At 39.7% G+C, this 19,046-nt stretch overlaps 1 protein-coding gene across 11 annotated transcripts in view; it reads right to left on the bottom strand.

Annotated features, from left to right (window-relative positions):
• Positions 1 to 19,046, bottom strand: part of ATP6V1C1 (ATPase H+ transporting V1 subunit C1) — a 150,135-nt gene that overhangs the window by 44,800 nt on the left and 86,289 nt on the right. For 4 of the 11 annotated variants that reach the window (XM_042923484.1, XM_042923485.1, XM_042923483.1 and 1 more), the window contains 8 exons: positions 18,370 to 18,438; positions 11,149 to 11,241; positions 10,963 to 11,056; positions 8,708 to 8,805; positions 7,729 to 7,855; positions 6,291 to 6,382; positions 2,363 to 2,424; positions 122 to 1,212 (listed from right to left, as the gene is read on the bottom strand). In XM_042923484.1, coding sequence (XP_042779418.1) covers positions 1,097 to 1,212; positions 2,363 to 2,424; positions 6,291 to 6,382; positions 7,729 to 7,855; positions 8,708 to 8,805; positions 10,963 to 11,056; positions 11,149 to 11,241; positions 18,370 to 18,438 — 751 coding nt within the window. In that variant the 3' untranslated portion in view covers positions 122 to 1,096. Of the gene's footprint in view, positions 1 to 117; positions 1,642 to 2,362; positions 2,425 to 6,290; positions 6,383 to 7,728; positions 7,856 to 8,707; positions 8,806 to 10,962; positions 11,057 to 11,148; positions 11,242 to 18,369; positions 18,439 to 19,046 lie in introns of those variants that run through there. The other 7 variants (XM_042923487.1, XM_042923488.1, XM_042923489.1 and 4 more) reach the window with 5 other exon arrangements.

Here is a 19,046-nt window from a genome sequence, read left to right as displayed (position 1 = left end):
GCCCCGCGTTGGGCTCTGTGCTGACAGCTCAGAGCCTGGAGCCTGTTTCGGATTCTGTGTCTCCCTCTCTCTCTGCCCCTCCCATTCATGCTCTGTCTCTCTCTGTCTCAAAAATAAATAAACGTTAAAAAAAAAAAAAAAAATACACTTACACCAGCCACATTTCAAGTGGACTACAGCTCATATGGGGGAGGCTACCAGCCTGGGTGGTACAGACACAGAATGTCCATCATCACAGAAATTTTTTGTGGACAGTGCTAAACCAGATTAACTGTGTGGTCATATTTGGAGGCAAAAAAAAAAAAAAAAAAAAAAGTCTATTCTTCACTCACTGACTGATATTATATAGGTTGATAGGTTGACTTTTATGGACAGATATCCTCAAGTATGTTTCAGACTTTTGATTTCACAGATCAGTAATTACAATACTTTTTCTAATCTCGGGTTGTTAGGCTCAGTGCCTTTTTCCTGCCCAGCATCACATCCCTGGTACCTAAAACAATACCTGATTGACGGTATGTGCTAGAAAGCTGTCTGCTGAATAAATGAACATATGTGCACACAGGTGGACAGACAGGTTGTATATATCCTTACTTTTTGCATTTTATCTTTGGTGAAAACTGTCACTGGCTGGCACTAGTCACCTCAAGGTATTTGGGTTCTAAACACTGGTTCTATACACAAAGCGCCTCACACACACACACACAGGTTGGATTAAGTCACAAAATGAATACAAGTTGTCTAGAATTTTCTGACACCTTTATATGAATAAATGCTTGTAACAAAATATTCCAAATCAGAACATTACCTAGTTTTTGCGGGCTTCTCTAAATTTACTGTATGTTTCGTAAACAAACCATAAAGGGGAGTTGGGGGTTAAACTACCTGTTTGCTTCTAGATGGCACCAGAGCGCCCTCTTGTGGTGAAATATAGTACCTGTGTAGTCACAATTTCTTTAAAAAAAAAAACAAAAAAAAGTGACTTTCTGCTTCTCACATTAAAAACTGGACTGACCTGTACCTACTCTGAGAATCAACCCAACTATGTACCAAGATAGTTAAGATCTGGCAAGTTGTGGTGGTGATAAAAGGTAATTTAAGAATGATTTGTCACAGAACCATCCAAAGAGGTCATCCACATACCTAGGAAACAGCAAAATACATCAAAGCTGCTCTCTGGATTTGATACTCTGGATAGTTTCTGTTCATCCTCTGGTTAAAAAAAAAATATTTTGAAGTTCAAATATATACAGTTTTTCCTTTTTTAGTCTGACATCAACAATTATCTTTGCTGCACCCAACTGTTTTCACTTTTTTCTTAATATCCTTTTGTTTCCTCATACAAACCATTCTCTGAAAATCTGTTTTGGTTGTTTTTTACACTCTTATAAGCAGTGATAAATCATTCCCAAAGTGGGTTTTCATATAAAGGATAGAAATGTGATTCTGGTCACTTTAGGTTATTTTTGCAAATTTCAATTTGATATTCTATGGCCTTGCCAGGGTAGAAGACACCTGCATTCATCAGTTTCTGTGGAGGCAGAACTTTCTGGTTCTGCTGATTAATAATAATGTAGAATGCTTCTTTAGGTGGCAGAGTAGCAAAGCTGATTTATCCTTAATGATCCTATTGAGTGTTGTCTGTGAGAAAGAGAGAAGAATCACTATTTGAACGAGACCCCAACATGCTCCCAAATCCTAAATCAACAACCCTATCTGGGGGTTCAGAGGAAAGGTCTTCCAAAGGTGGTCTCACTTAGCTGGCTGATCACCAGCATCCAAGTCTCTTGGGTGTTTGTTAAAAATGTAGATTATTCGGGGAGCCTGGGTGGCTCAGTCGGTTAAGCGGCCGACTTCGGCTCAGGTCATGATCTCGCGGTCCGTGAGCTCGAGCCCCGCGTCAGGCTCTGTGCTGCCAGCTCAGAGCCTGGAGCCAGTTTCAGATTCTGTGTCTCCCTCTCTCTGACCCTCCCCCGTTCATGCTCTGTCTCTCTCTGTCTCAAAAATAAATAAACATTAAAAAAAATAAATAAAAATAAAAAAAAAATTTTTTTAAAATGTAGATTATTCTTCAGACCTACGCAAGACTTACCACATCTCTGTGGAGTATGGCAATGAATCTGCATTCTTATTAAATTCCCCAAGTAACAACCATTACGGATCTAATCAATTTCACTATTAGGCAAACTGTCAGGAAATCTGTGTTTGCTCACTACTGCTTCATTTTAAACTTTCTTCTTTTTGCATTATCTTGACCATTCTTGGTGCAAAGTACGTTGTCGTTTCTCATCAGTTTCACTTTCTTCTCTAGCTAACCATCCCACGAGCTATCCCCTACTGCCAATCAGTTCCATGGCGTTACCTTGTTCCCTTTTTCTCCAAGTCACGGGGCCCGGATGAAAATCTGTCCTAAGGGTGAATCTGCTGGTAAATAAAATAGTTCTGGTGGGTTACGTTTTCTAAAAAGGCCAGAATTACATTCATATTAATCTAAAGCTATCTAGGCTAGAAAAATAAAGACCCTAAACAAGTTTACTTTACTGAAACGGTTAAACTTCAATTTACAGAAAACTAAGTTACCATAGTTTTCAATGTACTTCCTCTAGAACATAATATTGTTACAGATCTTCTAGTAGAAACCATCTTTTACTGATGCTAATAGATAAAAACAACCATTTTTTTTCCTACAGAGCACGGCTTTCATTATAGGCTATTCTATAATATGTGTACGTATGGTTTTTAACCTAGTGCATTTGTTATTTCTTTAAAAAGGGGGGGGGGGAGGGTGCCTAAAGAGAATAAAGGAGAATAACCTCATATCTAGATCAATTTCTTGTTATCTTATTTCCAACATTTGGGACTATTTAATTTTGAAGTGAGAACAAAGGAAAGTTTACATTTGCTGAGTATTTGTGATGCACAAAGTATTACTTGAAAGGTATTACTTGGTATGTCCTTATTTAAAAAGCTGCATGGGAGTCTGACCCATCCAGACCACATGGTGTCTGCCTAAGAACAACTTCAGCAGGTAGGAAAACCTTCCAGGTTGAATTACCTGAGCTGCTGAAATTAGCATACAACAGCTAGACACATCATGACCCGTCACCAACGAAAATGTCTGGGCTCCCAAGTTCCTGCCAAACACCAGCGCAGTTTACTATCTCATGAACTACACTTAATTGCCTTTTCTATATCGTGACCTTTTGGGGTGAAGGTGAAGGAATATGTCTGGCTCACTCCTACAGGACCCAGCAGAGGGCAGGAGGCATGATATGGACAAAAGAGCCCAGCAGTCAGAAGTCTTCAAGACTTCTTCAAGAGCTCAAGTTCTGACTCCAACTCAAAATCTGTGAGATCTAAGAAACCACTACAGTGCTTTGCCCCTAAGCCTCCACAAGTAGAATGGGGACCACCAGTCCTTCCAGCACAAACAACACAGGGAAGGGGTGAGGCAACAAGTGTTGAGAGCACCGGCGGAATGGTCTCTGACAGACACCCAACAAATGTCTAATGAATGTCAAAGTTATCTGAGCTCTGTCTCAGAGAACCAGCAGCCTCTGAAGCAAACAAGGCAAAACAGTAGGAAGAGTCCCTTCCCAGAAACGGTAGCTGCCATCACAGGTGTAAAAACTTCAATGCAGACTGAAGCTCAGAGACCCACACTGCTTTAACATTATGCTACGTACACAAACTCTACTCACCCCACCACACACACACACACGCGCGCGCGCACACACACTTCCTTCCTTCTATCTTCGGACTCCACAATGTCACAAATCTCGAAATTCTCAGATTAAACACGGGTGAAAAGAAGCTACAGGCACTCATCTAGGATGGTGAGTACGTGCATCTAATAAGCTCTCTCCCCAGCCACCATTCAAAGCACTCCGTGTGCAGGGGGGGATCTATTTCAGTCAGCACAGCGGCCCTATGAGGTGGGCACTCAGGTTGTCCCCAGTCTATGAAGGAGGGACCGGGGTGCGGAGATACAGGGCTCATCAGTAGCAGAGGTGGGCCTGGGCTCCACAGCTACACTCTCAGCCACTCTGCATCCCTGACAGAAATTATAGTGAAAGTTCCCAAGTTCCAAATGTACGCTGGGATTTTAAACTTGAAATAATCCCTACCTACATGGGTCAAAACATGTTACAGTCCAAGTAAAACCTTAAAGTCATCACGTAGGCCTACCAATCTTTTACTGTAATTGTCAAAACACATCCCCGACCCCACATTATGCCCATTGTACAGATACTAAGACTCGAAACGACGCTTGCAACAGAAGGCAGAGAACCAGAATTTTCTGATATCAAAACCAAAAATTTTCAGCTGCCTCTTATCCAAAGGAAAATTGAAAATAAAATCTGCATTCTGAACGTGTCTTAAATTTAGAATTCTGACAGATAACTTGGCAGTTCGTGTCGAAACTTTAAATATACATACCTATGACCTGTGAACCCCAGTCCCAAGGTCTTGCATATGGAAATACTAATACAAGTAAACAAAGGTATTAGAAGGATGTTTACTGCAGCAGTGTTTGTTAAGAGCAAAAGCAAAACATAACCTGTATAGTCATCCAGTCAGCTATATTATGGCACAAACACATGATGGAAAACCATGCAGCCAGTTAAGAGAAACTGAGGTAGCTCTAGACAGATGGACCTGTGGCTCTTCTGGATATTACCAGTAAGCAAAAAAGCAAGTGACAGAATATATGCGGTCTGATCCTACTTTTATTTAAAAATAAAGTGTTGGTGTGTATGTGATATACACGTTGTGGAAATCTAGTAAAAGGCCTGGAAGAATATACAAAAACTTCCTTAAGAAGAAATGTGAGAGGCAGGAAGGGTCATCTCTCATTGTTTACTTTACAAAAGTCTGAATTTGAAGTTAATTTCTCTTGAAATAACAGTATAAATTTTTGAAGTAGAAAGTACTTGGAAGGTTAATTTCTAGAAGGAACAGAATAGGTTAGAAATGCCCTTACAACAGAAACTTCTCTCTCCCATGTGCAAGCCTGGGAGTGCACAGGAAGGCTCGCACTGCCACAAAACCCGCTTCTAAAAGTTCCTTCAGGATGTGAAACTAAGTCACACCATTTCAGAGATTTTTAAAACTAACACTGCCTCTTTTCAGACCATGTCATCAATGACATATATGTCAAAATGAAGCCTTTTATCACAAATCTTAAAAAGGAAACCTGTGGGGGCTCCTGGGTGGCTCAGTCGGTTGAGCGGCTGACTTTGGCTCAGGTCATGATCTCGCGGTCCGTGAGTTCGAGCCCCGCGTCGAGCTCTGTGCTGACAGCTCGGAGCCTGGAGCCTGGAGCCTGTTTCGGATGATTCTGTGTCTCCCTCTCTCTCTGACCCTCCCCCGTTCATGCTCTGTCTCTCTCTGTCTCCAAAATAAATAAACGTTAAAAAAAAAAAAAGGAAACCTGTAAAACAAGGACTTACACAACACAAATGACCAAAACCGCACAGTTTTGCTATACTTTATTCAAAGTTGGCCCTTCTCTTAATTTGAGCGAACTCAAAGTCTAGTGTCCAAATGTAAATATCCGTCATACGTTGAAAAATAATCTTTACATTTGTGCTGGGACCCAGATTTGGCACACTTAAATCATACCTGAGTCAGACACAAATGGTCGACACTCCATACATAACAAAACCCTGCAAGTGGGACAGCAAGTTAGCTACAATATCATTTATCAAACTCGCAAACTCAACTGTCACCTTCCAAAGTTACACACACCACAATGCACCTTTGCACAGGTCATTTTATTCTCTCCTGTGGGTGTCAACAGTGCTCACAGATTGTAATTTGAAACATTCAGAAAGCACATACCTGAATATTGTCACATTTCTTTACATCATGATTCAGTCACTATTAAACAGTTATGTCTACTAAATACAGTGAACAAAATGGTATAAACGTTTACCATTCCCTTGTAAACAAGGTTTTTGTGCACAACAGTAACAAATGGAATTAATGCATACCACAATGAGGAAAGACCTTGTCTTTAAATAAACTATTCTGTTTATAAATAAACTCTGATTTTTTTTTTTAGTACACATTTACAGACCTGATCAATAAAAAGAAATAAGACATCTATTTTCCTTGAACAAGAAAATACTGAGAAATGGACCACTACAGAAGAACTCACCTAGGAGAGGGGGTCAGAAGCAAGCAAAGGACAATAGAGAGTTAAAAGTACTGTCATACTGTAACCTATTTCTGTTAGAATACACCAACACAAGGACAGGATTGTCTGGGAAGGAGCTCTTTTTTACTTGAATTCCAGCAAGTTGCAATCAATCTTGTAGTACACATAGGGGTAGTATTCCTGCTGACTCAGGTTTAAGCCTGGAATATCCATAGGAGCCTATGGAAAAAATCAGAATTATTCAATGAAATACTTACAGAAATCAAAAAAAGAACAAACTAAGTATTACCATTCACCTTCCTATTGACCACCTACTGTGGGCTAAGTTTGTATGTTTACCCTAATCTAATCTGAGTTAGGCATTATTACTCCTATTTTGCCAATGAGGAAACACAGTAAGTAGTAAAGCCAGATTTAAGCACTGACTCCAAAGCCTGTAGGTGTTTAACCATAATCCTACCAATGCATAAAATTTAAAAAAATTTTTAAATCTCAGGTTTGGGATATTGGGTTTATGGGACATATGGCTTATAAAATGTTGAACAGAAGTAAACCAAGCATAATTTTAATGATATCACTTACTATTTTAAATGTTTTAAAAATGTTTTTATTTATTTTTGAAGGAGAGAGAGACAGAGCATGAGCGGGGGAAGACGAGAGAGAGAGAGAGAGAGAGAGAGAGAGAGAGAGAGAGAGAGAGAATATGCAAAGCAGGCTCCAGGCTCTGAGCTGTCAGCACAGAGCCCTCCTTATGCGGGGCTCAAACTCACGAACTGTGAGATCATGACCTGAGCCAAAGTCAGTCGCTTAACTGACTGAGCCACCCAGGCGCCCCTGATATCACTTACTATTTATGCATGTTTTAAGAATACACTGGTAGGAAATTATGTATCAAATAGTTGGACATCATTTTTTATTGATAATGTAGGAAGTAATTTCCTTCATTTTCTTCTATCAAGAAAAACTGACTTTCCATGGGTTCTAACTAATGCAAATGTGAGTGACATACTACCATCCTTAAAACGAAAAGAAAATCAACAAGGTATTTGAAATAAAAAAATATGAAATAAAAGCCCACTACAATTTTAAACAACGGCAATACCAAAAACACACGTATGTTGTTTATATCCTCTGTTTAAAAGAAGATATAAAGACACCCGTTTAGAAAACTGACAGTTCCCTTTAAAATGCTCCTCTATTGACTTCGCTACTTCTACCAAATACAGTTAAAATAACTACTTATTTTCTTCTTCTCTGCCATTTATTAACTTTTGTAAACAAGTGTATCACTGGTTGCTTCTTTATTTCCACAGCTATGAACATCTGATCTATAGCAAGATAATGACTGGCTTAGAAGCAAAGCACTGCTCTAACTAGTATAAAACAGTAAACAATGTAAATTACTTGCTATGTTTAGCTAACAAATTAATGGAGAATCTCAAAGCAATTAAAAAAGATAGATTAAATAATAGGATATTTACTATCCCTTTTCTATCTCCTTCCAATAATTTTTTCTGAAATTAATTTCAGTTCCTACTCTAATAAAATACCGAATAAGTACTTACATCAATAATAGCTGCCGCACTGCTGTCTAGATGTTTATACAATTCATATAATACTTCTCTTAGTTTCTTCATTGTTTTCTTATTGGGCTGAAGGAGCATTGCTTGGAAGTTCACGGGCAAGCCATACCTTATCAGGAAGCAAACGTGTAGTGTGTAACACAAGTAAACATATAAACAGACTTTTGTTTCAAAGCAAATATTCTCATACTCTTCTTTAATCACAGTTAATAGAGAGAGGGTACCTCATTTTAATGATCACCTTTGCAAGTTCAGCTAATTATACAAAGAAACTCAAATCTTCTCTGGTCCTCACTGTCCACTAGAAATCTTTCCTTAAAATGAGAGCCAATTGTCTACTAGGAATTATTTTTAATTACTCTTCAGTTTCTAAGGTAATCTATGAATCTATGAATCCCAGCAAATAGCAATAATATGTACACTTAGTAGACACCTTCATAATAATAAACATAATTACTCACATCTTGAAAAACCAATGAAATTTACAAAGAGTGAGCATGGCTACAGGCAAGCATTTTGAACTATTTCTAATATAAGCAAAATGTACAGAGGATCACAAGGTGATTGAGATTTTTAAGTGTCTCAAAATAAAATATTTTAGGTTAATATGAAACAATGATTTCAAATAAGTCACCAATACACTGTGTACTAAACTACCTATAAAACATACAAAAGATCTTCTTTTAAGCAAACATTGGCTAAATAGTGTATAATTTACTTTTAGCTTAACTACACAAGAAAAGAATCAGGGAGTACAGCAGCATGGATCACTTTTTCTAATCCTGGTATTAAGGACAAGACTAACATGCACGTGTGATACTGCCGATCTCTCCCTCATAGCCGTCCCTTCGGTTTCTCGGCTGCAATTTCCCATCACTGGACTGTGTGTTATAACAAAGAGGCCAATGTAAAGGGACCTATGACCCCTTCAATTTCAAGTTTCTTAATTAACTTTCTTTACCTTAAGACAGACTCAACAAAAACTCTCAACGCTTTCACATGAATCCACGCAATAAACGCCTCACTGAAATTTACTTTCAGCCACCGTACAAGTGGTCCCTATAAAAAGGAAAAAAAATTACCACAAATTTAGTATAGAAATGGCAATTAAAAATAGACAAATCAAATATTTTTATTTTATTTTTTTAAACATTTTTTTAATGTTTATTCTTTGAGAGAGAGAGAGCACATGAGGAGAGGGGCAGAAGACAGAGACATAGAATCTCAAGAAGACTCCAGGCTCTGAGCTGTCAGCACAGAGCCCGACATGGGGCTCGACCTCACGAACTAGGAGATCATGACCTGAGCTGAAGTCAGACGCTTAACCAACTGAGCCACCCAGGCGCCCAACAAATCAAATATTTTTAAAGGAGTGACTATCTAGTAAGAATCTACAAGAAAATCAAATCACATTATAATTCGTTTTTAAAAATGTTTCATTTTTAAAATGTTTTAAAAATGTTAAAATGTTTTATTTTAAAACATTTTAAACAAATTTTAAACAAATTTTAAATTTGTTTAAATTTAACAAATTTTAAAATGTTTCATTTTTAAAAATGTTTTAAAAATGTTCTCATTATCTTGGATGCTTCATCTTCAAAAAATTAAAGGGTTAGTCACTACTCTATTACCTCAGTAGACACTAAAATTCACAGAACCTACTCACTACACAGGAAAAGACATACATTTTAATGAAAGTAATTTAAACTGATACAGAATACAGATGTGCCCTATGCTTGAAAACCAAAATACAAAAACCTGGATGTGTTATGCAATACATTTCAGACATTTAAAATAGAATTCAATTTACAAACAACTTCTCAGGAACAAGGATAAAAAGTTATGCAATAAGTCTTTTTTTTTTTTAAATGTTTATTTATTTTTGAGAGGGTGTGCAGAGAGGGAGACAGATGATCTGAAGTGGGCTCTGTGCTGACAACAGAGAGCCCAAGCCGGGGATGAATTCATGAACCGTGAGACCATGACCTGAGCTAAAGTCAGATGCTTAACTGAGTGAGCCACCAGGCGCCCTGCAATAAATCATTTAATACCTATCCCTAGGTCTTAATTTTTTCTTTTGTAAAATCAGGGATGTTCATCTAGATCTCTTAAACCTCTCTGCACATTCCAAACTTTTAAAGATTCGATTACATTAAGTTCTTTTTGAACTTAAAGTATTCAGTATGATTTCCAGTATTAAATAAAAATACTTCTTCAAAGAAACAGCTTTCAAATAACTCAATACTGCCTCTCAATACTTAAAAGACATACATGATAAGTTCAGCTAAGTTATTTAGACAACATATTAGGCTCATTCAATGTACCAACCAATTAATTTAAGGAAAAAGGATCATAAGACAAAGTGAAAAATCTTTGGTTAAAATATCTGTTCTTTAAAAGGGTTTTGGTCCTTCCTAACAAGTTGGTTTTACTGGGCATTACTTGGTTAGGGTTAGTTTTATCCCAAATGAGATGATATGGTTTATAAAGTACCTAGGAATAATTTCAAATGGGATTTGCTTTTATTTCTTTTTCCATTTCAAGAGAAATCCATTTTCAGTCATTCTTCCCCTCCCAGACAAGCTTTTTGTCTTCACAATAATCCAGCACTTCAAAGATGGCAAGGAAGTTGACACCATCTTCCGTTTTCACAATTCTATCCCCCTTCCCCATTTTGCCCAGAACATACTAGAACTCTCCAGTGGTTTAAATACCAATTGCTTCAGTATGAGATTGCGGCATTAAAAAAATTTGCCTCAAGTGAAATTCTTACTGAAAAAGAAAGAATACTATTTAATTAAAATAATCGCTCGTAGGGATTTAGATGGAATAATTAAAGGTATGATTTCAAGATAACTATTCACAGATCGAAGTCTGTTTAGAGATAATAACCAGAGGCGCCTGGGTGGCTCAGTGGTTAAGCATATGACTCTTGATTTTAACTCAGGTCATGCTCTCACAGTTCATGAGTTTGAGCCCTGCGTCGGGCAATGCACTGACAGCGTGGAGCCTGCTTGGGAGTCAATCTCTCTTTCTCTGTCTCTCCATAAATAAATAAACTTAAAAAAAAAAAAAAAACTATTAAAATAGAAAAAATAACTAAAACCAAGTGTCTGAAAAGTAAAATCAGAGTTTTCTTTTAAATAAAAAGAAGAAAGCAGTGCTGCCCTCTTCTTTTGCTTAACACTGATAATATTGAATATTAACAACACATACAAACTGCTTTTTCTTGTCAGTAGAAAGCCTGTTCATTTCTTCTTTATCTGCTTTCATCTCCTCTTCATTATACTGGAAGTCACGAACGATGAATCTAAATTTTGGGGAGCGAGGAGAAAACCAAAATTGTCCACTCTGTGTATATAGGTAATCAACAAATTAAAAATCAAAAAATAATAATCTTACTTGTTTTCCCTGGCTTTGTGTCTGAAGTCATCAACTGCCTTCCTAAACAAGGTGACATTGCAAAGGTAACTGTCTTGGTCCTCTGAGAGTACACTATGGGGGAAAAAAGTCCATTTAAAGTTTGATATTTATTCCTCTCTTTCACACTGAGGGCAGACTTCACAAACAGGAGGAGGAGGAACAGTAAAGGGCAGCAGCCCTTCTTCCCAAACCACCTCAATGCTAACCATCTGTGTTTACGATTTTTTATTTACAATGCCTTCACAGCCCTATGTTACATTTACCTCTCTCTAACCCAACAAAATCCAACATTAACTCAAGTGAAGTGTCCAAACTCTAAGGACCATGCTTTTCAATCTGTAACAGTGCCAGGCCGGCTGAGGCAAAACCAGGAGCCAGTTTATTTCCAGAGTTTCCCTGCTTTCTTGCTAATAAGTACCTTCTTCTCTTCTGGAAAACAAATTCTCTCTCTCTCCAGCCCAACCCAGCCCACTGAGGCCTGGCCCACCCTCTCTGCATTGCCAGTACCTGCTACCACAGATCTTTCCTTTGTCTCCCTCCACATCTTAACTCAAAAACTGACAAATGCAATGGTCTAAACAACTTCTGACGCATCTCAGATTTTTTTTTTATGCATCTCAGGGCTTCCTTCTAGGCTCTAGAAGATCCCAGCAGCGAGATCACAACTTCCTCCAGTCACAGTTCCCATGGACATCACTGGAATGACTTTTCTAGACACGATGGGGAAATTTTAACTACCATATACATCTGAAATGCCTGGGGGAAAGACCCACTGATTGGAAAGGCAAACTTCACAGTTCATGTATACTATGATCCTGATTTGGCTTTCAAAACTTACCTACAGCTACTTATGTACAGAATCCCATGTATGAGGTCTATGAAGCTATACACTGAATTGTTCCAACAGTGATGATGGTGGGGCAAGAGAATCACTTGGTGGTGGGTGGCGGGTCGGTGGGGGGGGTCTCTTCTCCTTTCTATCTTTCCTGTATCGGGGTTTTTTTTTTTTATTTGTTTAGTTTTTATTTATAACATGGTATTTCTAAAATCAGAAAAAAAGGTTTTATAAACCTGAGGGAGTGCTTGTGGAATTCAAAGATATTTTACTAAATATGGGGGGGGGGGGGGGACAAGTTTAGTTTTTCCAGGAAGTCTAAGAACTGCCTGATTGGCAGTTAATTCAGGAGGCAACTACAACGCTTTAATGCAGAATGGCTAGAAGAACTGAAGCCACTGATTCTCAGTCTTCCTCTCCAGCAACAGGCCCAGCAGATGCCTCTGGGAGGAATGGCCACTGTCATCACTGACACAGAAACCCAGCTACTGCGGATTTAGAACATTTAAACTTCCTTTTAAAAGGTGCCCTCTCTGGCTGGCTCAGTCGGCAGAGCGTGCGACTCTTGATCTTGGGGTTGTGAGATTCGGCCCCACATTGGATGCAGAGATTACTTTAAAATAAAATTTAAAAAAAAAAATTTTTTTTTTTTTTAAATGAAAGGTGCCCTCTCAAAACGATTACCCTTAGTTCCTGCTCCCAGTGACTATCAAATCCAAAGCAAGGCAGCTACCAAGTGGACAGAACTTAATAAAAAACCTTTAATGATCTTCTGGTCTACCAGGCTTGACTCTAATATGCACACTGTGATCAAAAGAAATCCAAATCCAACCTGACAGGCTACTACAGACCCCTAACAATATCCCACCACTGTCACAGTAATCTTTTAAATTCATACGGTACTCTGCTGTTTTAAAGACCGTTTCAAAAGCACCTGATGTCTGACATGCTCTGAGACCATGAGCAGGGTGTCTATTACGCAGGCTCCTCTGTCATGTAGAGACCTAGGTCACGGCGAAGTTGTTTGGTGTATTTAAAATCCTTATGATGAAGGGAGCCACGATAAAAATTCAGTCTTATTTTAGGACTAAATCCTGCTGTGCTACCTTATTAAGAAAAAAATAAATAGAAACCATTTATTTGCTTTTCCTTCCTATCCCCAGGAAAGAGATTTCTTAAAATCTTATAAAAAAAACCAACCACGTGTCCTTGGTACAATGGACTTTCAATCATTTAACATGTACTCAGCCTCAAAAACAAAACAAAAACCACACACACCACCACCACCACAAAAGCACGTACTGCGTCTCTCTATAAAGGTGCACAGCTCTTGCTACGTATTAGGAATAAAACTAGGGGGTGTCTGTGTGGCTCAGTCAGTTAAGTGTCCAACTCTTGATTTCGGCGCAGGTCAGGATCTCATGGTTTCAAGCCCCGTATCAGCCTGTGCACTGACAGTGTGGAGCCTGCTTGGGATTCTCTCTCTTTCCCTCTCTCTCTGTCACCTCCCTCACTTGTGCTTTCTCTCTCAAAACTAAACTTTAAAAAAAAAAAAAGGAACAAAACTAAGACAAAGTGGTTCTCTGACCTCAAGACACGGGTCTAATAAAGGAAACAGAAAGAAACAAGTAACACGATACAGAGTTGTCAGTGTATCAGAAGATATATGTGACATACAGGAGCAAAAAGGGAATTAATAACTTTATCTCAGGGGCACCTGGGTGGCTCGGTCAGTCAAGCGTCCCACTTCAGCTCAGCTGGGGATTGCACAGTTCGTGAGTTCAAGCTCCACGTCGGGCTCTGTGCCGACAGCGTGGAGCCCGGAGCCTGTTTCGGATTCTGTCTCCCCCTCTCTCTGCCCTCCCCCACTCATTCTCTCCCTCTCCCTCTCCCACTCTCTCAGATAAATAAACATTAAAAAAATAATTTCAAAAACCAACTTTACCTCAGAGAATATTAAAGAGTTTCACAAAAGCAGTGATGCCAAGTGGAAGTCTGAAAGACAGGCAAAGAAGAGAACATGCCAGTAGAAGCCCATATGCAAACGCATATAGGTGTGGAACAGCATGGTGCATTTGGGGAACTGCCAGAAAGAAGTGTAGCTGGAACACAGGGTACGAAGGGGGTGTGTGTGTGTGTACACACATGCGCCAGTAACAGACTGGTACACCACAAAAATGAAAATGGCAGCAATGCAGGAGACTGATGAGAAGAAGAAAATATTGGAGATAAGGAGCCCAGATAATGGCAATTACAATAGGCCAGGCAAGAGATGGGAGTCTAAACTAAAGCAGTATTAGTAGCTGAGGGAGTGAGGGGCGGGGGAGGAGGGGAAGAGGGGGAGGAACAGCTGTAAGTGGGTGGACCTGTATGAATTGTTGGTATCTGACCACTTTTGACCTACAAAATAGCAATTTCATATGGTTCAACCAAATGCTACGGATGGTAGAAATAACACAGCTGGTTAAATTGGGGTGGGCCGGGGGTGGGGGAGGGAGAGGGAAGAGTTCGAAATGAAGGACTCTCATGTTCTGGTTTGGTAACTAGGCAGATCTTGCTCCCACACACACAAGGGAGATGGGCGACTGAGGCTGAGGTTGGGGGGACAATGTCCTATTGTAGTTACCGACGTACAGACATGTGCAGTGCCCGAGAAATCCAGGCGTGTAAGTCTGAAACTATGGGGATCACCAGGCCACAGATGGAGATTTCAGGGTCCCAAAGCCGCAGGCAGAGGCCAGAGCCCTGGGGGGGGGTTGAAAAGGCACTGACAGAAGAACAGGTTGTCCCACTAAGACAGAAGAGTCCAAGTCCACTAGCCAATACTCAGGGCTACCACATTCTGTCTCACTCATGCAATTCAGGCATAGAAGCCAGGAGGCTGCATTACAGGCTAATGAGGGGAGGAAGTCACAGGAAGTCACAGGGTCCAGAGACGATGGTGCACGCAGGACAACAGTTAAAGTGATGACTTCAGAGTCCAGGTTCAGCAGGAGAAGCAGCATGACTGGAGGAAATCAACAATGTCAAGGTAAAGGGGTGGACTGGAGATGTGGACAAGGTCAAAGAGCAGGTTCTGTCACAGTGAAAAAAAAAAACCAGAAAGAAGGCTCTGGGTCAAGAGCTGGATTACAGGTTTAAGCCTTTCTAAAAGTAAAGCCTTTCTAGAAGTCAGGGATGTGGCAAGGGAAGAGCATGCAAAACTCAAGTGGACTTGGAGATCTGTGAGTGGCAGGGATCAGGGAGCTGACAAGCCAGAAGCTGGAGGGATTTCAAACCAAGCCAAAACAAGCAGTGACCTTAAGTGATATATGAGACCAAGGTATAGAAACAAAATGAAAACCAGAAGGAGAGGAAAGAGGTAAGAAAGTACCATCTTTTCATGATTAAACATGGACGTAAACACTTCCCAGATGTGATGCTGGCTAGGAACTGGCCAGCAACAGCCTAAAAAGGAGCTCAGTTTGGCTTAACTCAGCTTGCCTAAGTTCTACTAGATTCAAATAAATGACCCAAACGCACTCCTTTCTTTTAGTTCTATTACATAGAAGTAGCAGCACTATCTTCACACAGATGTAACCAGGCCTGAAGGAAACGTCAACATTTTCCAGGTGTTTCACGGCACTTTCAGTAACCCATGTGAGTGGCCGTGCTTCTGGAGCTCACTGAACTCTGCCTGCCACTTCTGATTTCTTAGTTCACTCCTAAGACTCAGACCTGCCATCTTCTCTGTCCCCTAACCAATCTTCCCATGTCACTGCAGGGGCATCTCTCCTGCTTTTCTTCATAAAAGTTATCTTTGCAAGCCCAGCTATACAACCCAAAGGAAACTTTTCTCTGCACAAGTTTTTTCTAGGCTTTCCTAGCTACGTTCCTCTAGCCCCCTGAACACCAATCTCAGTGAAGAACCAATGCATTTGTGGTACTGCTTCCAAAAACACAGAAAAGGCAAAGCTAACTAGCAATTGGACCTGGTCAGACTATCTTCACAAGCAGAAGTACGTAAAAAAGAAAAGTGGTAACCCTAAGTACCACTTAGGTGGTGAAAAACACCTCTCTTTGAGCAGGCTTTCCAACAAGAAGCAGAACAGCAGCCAGCCTCCACTTCTTTGGCCGTAACTTTGCATGGCATTTACACGCATCCCTACACTTATCTACACAACAGTGGCATGGCTCAAAGTCTGCAATAATTTTAAGAGTTAAGTAGAAAATTTTGCAGACAGCAAGATTCTAAGGGTTTTTTTTTTAAGTGACATTGTTTCCCTCAGGTTTGAAGACAGTATTTTTCAATCCATTCTCCTACCTCACAATTCCACTCTCCTCTTCACTGCTCCCAAGTAAGGACTTACGTACCAAGAAGCGACAAGTGAATGCATTACTACTCACAAATGACTTAAAAATAAAGCACTTAGAAAAATTACTAGCACACAGCAGCTACTCAAAAATGTTAGTTACTATGATCAGCAAAAAAAAACCAGCATCAAGTCCTAGAGTTCTTTCCTGAACAATGGACAAAATTCCAGACTAACCCACTACAGCCTGTCTGTCCCCCATGAGTGAATCGTGCTATTCACGGTGCCGGCTGAGATGCTGCTGTTCTTGCGGACTAAATTTCAAAAGCTAAGCCTCACGGCAATGGTTCCAAATGTCTTTTGAACTGAGAAAAAGGTAGAACAGATGTTTCCACCGACTGGTGGTCAGGGAGTACTCATCTGTCATTCAGAAGACAGGTGTTGTCTACACTAAACCATTCCCACCTGGCATTTTTTCCTCTAAACTACTAAATTAATCTTCAAAAGATGCAACTCTCTGAAGTAATATTTTTAGAGTCCTTCTTTCAGAGTAAATTGGAAACGTGTCTCCACACCACTCCTCTGGACCTTAGGCCTGGCATATATACAACTTGCATTCCATATGCACTGGGTCCGTAGTCCCCCTCCTTCCCTGCCTCTTGGACACCAAGTCAACCTCTTTGGCTTTAATGGCCTACAGAGTACAAAGGTATGTGCAGTTGTTATTTGTCCTTCAGTGGAAAACTAATATGAAGACACCACCTTGCTCTTCAGTTTGCCATGCGAAGGGCTGGTGTGTGAACAGAAGGTATTCCCCGAAATGGGGGAAAAAAAAAAATTGTGATGAGCAGGGGTTTGTGGTTTAGTTCTCAAAAAATCAACATTCATGAAACTACGATAATCATATGACCTCATGTTTTGTATACCTTATCAAGCCTTAAAACAACCTCATAACGTGTACTGGGAAGGTGCTATGCTCTTTTTACAAAGAAAATGAGGCCCGGAGAAATTAAGACTTACCCCAGGTCACACAGCAAGTTGGTAGCAGAACCAGCAATAGAACTCAAATCCCTGGGTCCAGTACTCTTTCTATTACACTAAGGTACCTCCCATATAAAAACTGGAAAAGCAAATACTTCATGGGCCCAATCTCACTAATACCACTTCTTTACTATCTGCTATACCTTCCTCTCACCACATGTTGCCACCTCTTGAGGGGTATCCACACAAAAGAATCCTTGGGCGATGCATATATACTGTATTTAATACTTCCTCGGAGAACATCTCACGTGGAATGATAGAACACAGGAAAAAAATGACAAGGTAGCGTCAACAGTACGAGCCCTAATGTTAAAAAACCTGACTTTTAGTCCTAACTTTGTCACCGGACACTAATACAGCCAAATGCAGCCATATGCCTTAGATAACTATTTAATTCTTCTTGCATTTTTACTTCTTTATCCACAAGAGCGATAACTGCTCCAACCAGTTCACAGAATTGTTGTAAATATCAAATTAGATAATGTATATTAATCTATAAATTTAAAATGCAAAATTTTTAATGGAAAATACAGATTACACAGTCTCTATGCTCACTGGAAAGTGATGGTGAGTATTTACAGAACAACATGGTACTCTAGCAGCCATTTTGGTACATTTCCTTTGCAAGAGAAATGAATGGCAGACACATAGTAGGTATACAATAAATACCGGACAAAACATTTTCAGAAGGTGGCACAGCACAGCAGAAAAAGTACCACACCAGTGACCCAGGTTCTAATTCTAGCCCTACCATTAATGACATGTGCGACTCTGGGCAAATCACTTCACCTCTGCGGCCTCAAACTTCTACACCTACAAACATGAGTGAGTCGATCATATTGTACAAAATCCCCTTCAGGTCTATGATCGTGATAACTAGAGTTGGCGTAACTTATTTATGAGGTGAAAAAGATGGTTCTGAAACCATAAACTTACCACAAAGAAAAGGTAAAAAGATATTTCCCAACCCAACATCCCAACTATAAAAGGAATTCTAGGAAAGCAACAGGTTTTACAAAGACTACTACTTACTTGCTAGACCTTGGAACTACCATTTCAGCTAGTGTTTCATACTGCTTAATCCAGTCGTTGTGGTTTAACCTGCAAAAAAGGTACAGTAAGTAGTGGAAAAGAAAAACAAGTCTTACCTCCTGCCATGCTGAGACAGAAAAAAATATGGGACAAACAGGAAATTCAACTAAAGTATACTTCAAATCTATGTCACACACAAAATTCAAGTTTCCTACTGAGAATGAATTTCAAATACAGTGAGCAGTGAAGCAAGAAATACAGTTCACCACTCTCTTACATCCAGTAACTATTGCAAAAGAGGCACATCCTAGAACTAAGTTTGGAAAGGTAGTAAAGCAAAGTATACATTCTAAATTACCTTCAAACTTCAGAGTCAATAATGCATTACCTCATTAAAAATAAATAAATTCAAAGGCCATACTGAAGTCACTATCATTTCTGTTCACTGGCCATTATGAAGGGCTGGATCAAACTATTTACCAAAAGCACAAAGTACCAGGAAGTATTGAGTAAATTAAGTGACAGTAAACCATGCTCCACAGAACATTGTGCAACAACTTTCTCTACAGACCAACGGATTTTGGGGGTGTGGGGAGAGAAGGTTATGTTTGCATTATAAAGAACTACAGGATTTATAGGTCAGGATAGTGACTAATTCATCATGGAAGGTGCCCCAG

The sequence above is a fragment of the Panthera leo genome, chromosome F2, assembly GCF_018350215.1.
Source record: "Panthera leo isolate Ple1 chromosome F2, P.leo_Ple1_pat1.1, whole genome shotgun sequence".
Classification (NCBI taxonomy): Eukaryota; Metazoa; Chordata; class Mammalia; order Carnivora; family Felidae; genus Panthera; species Panthera leo.
This window is presented reverse-complemented; position numbering and strand designations above follow the sequence as displayed.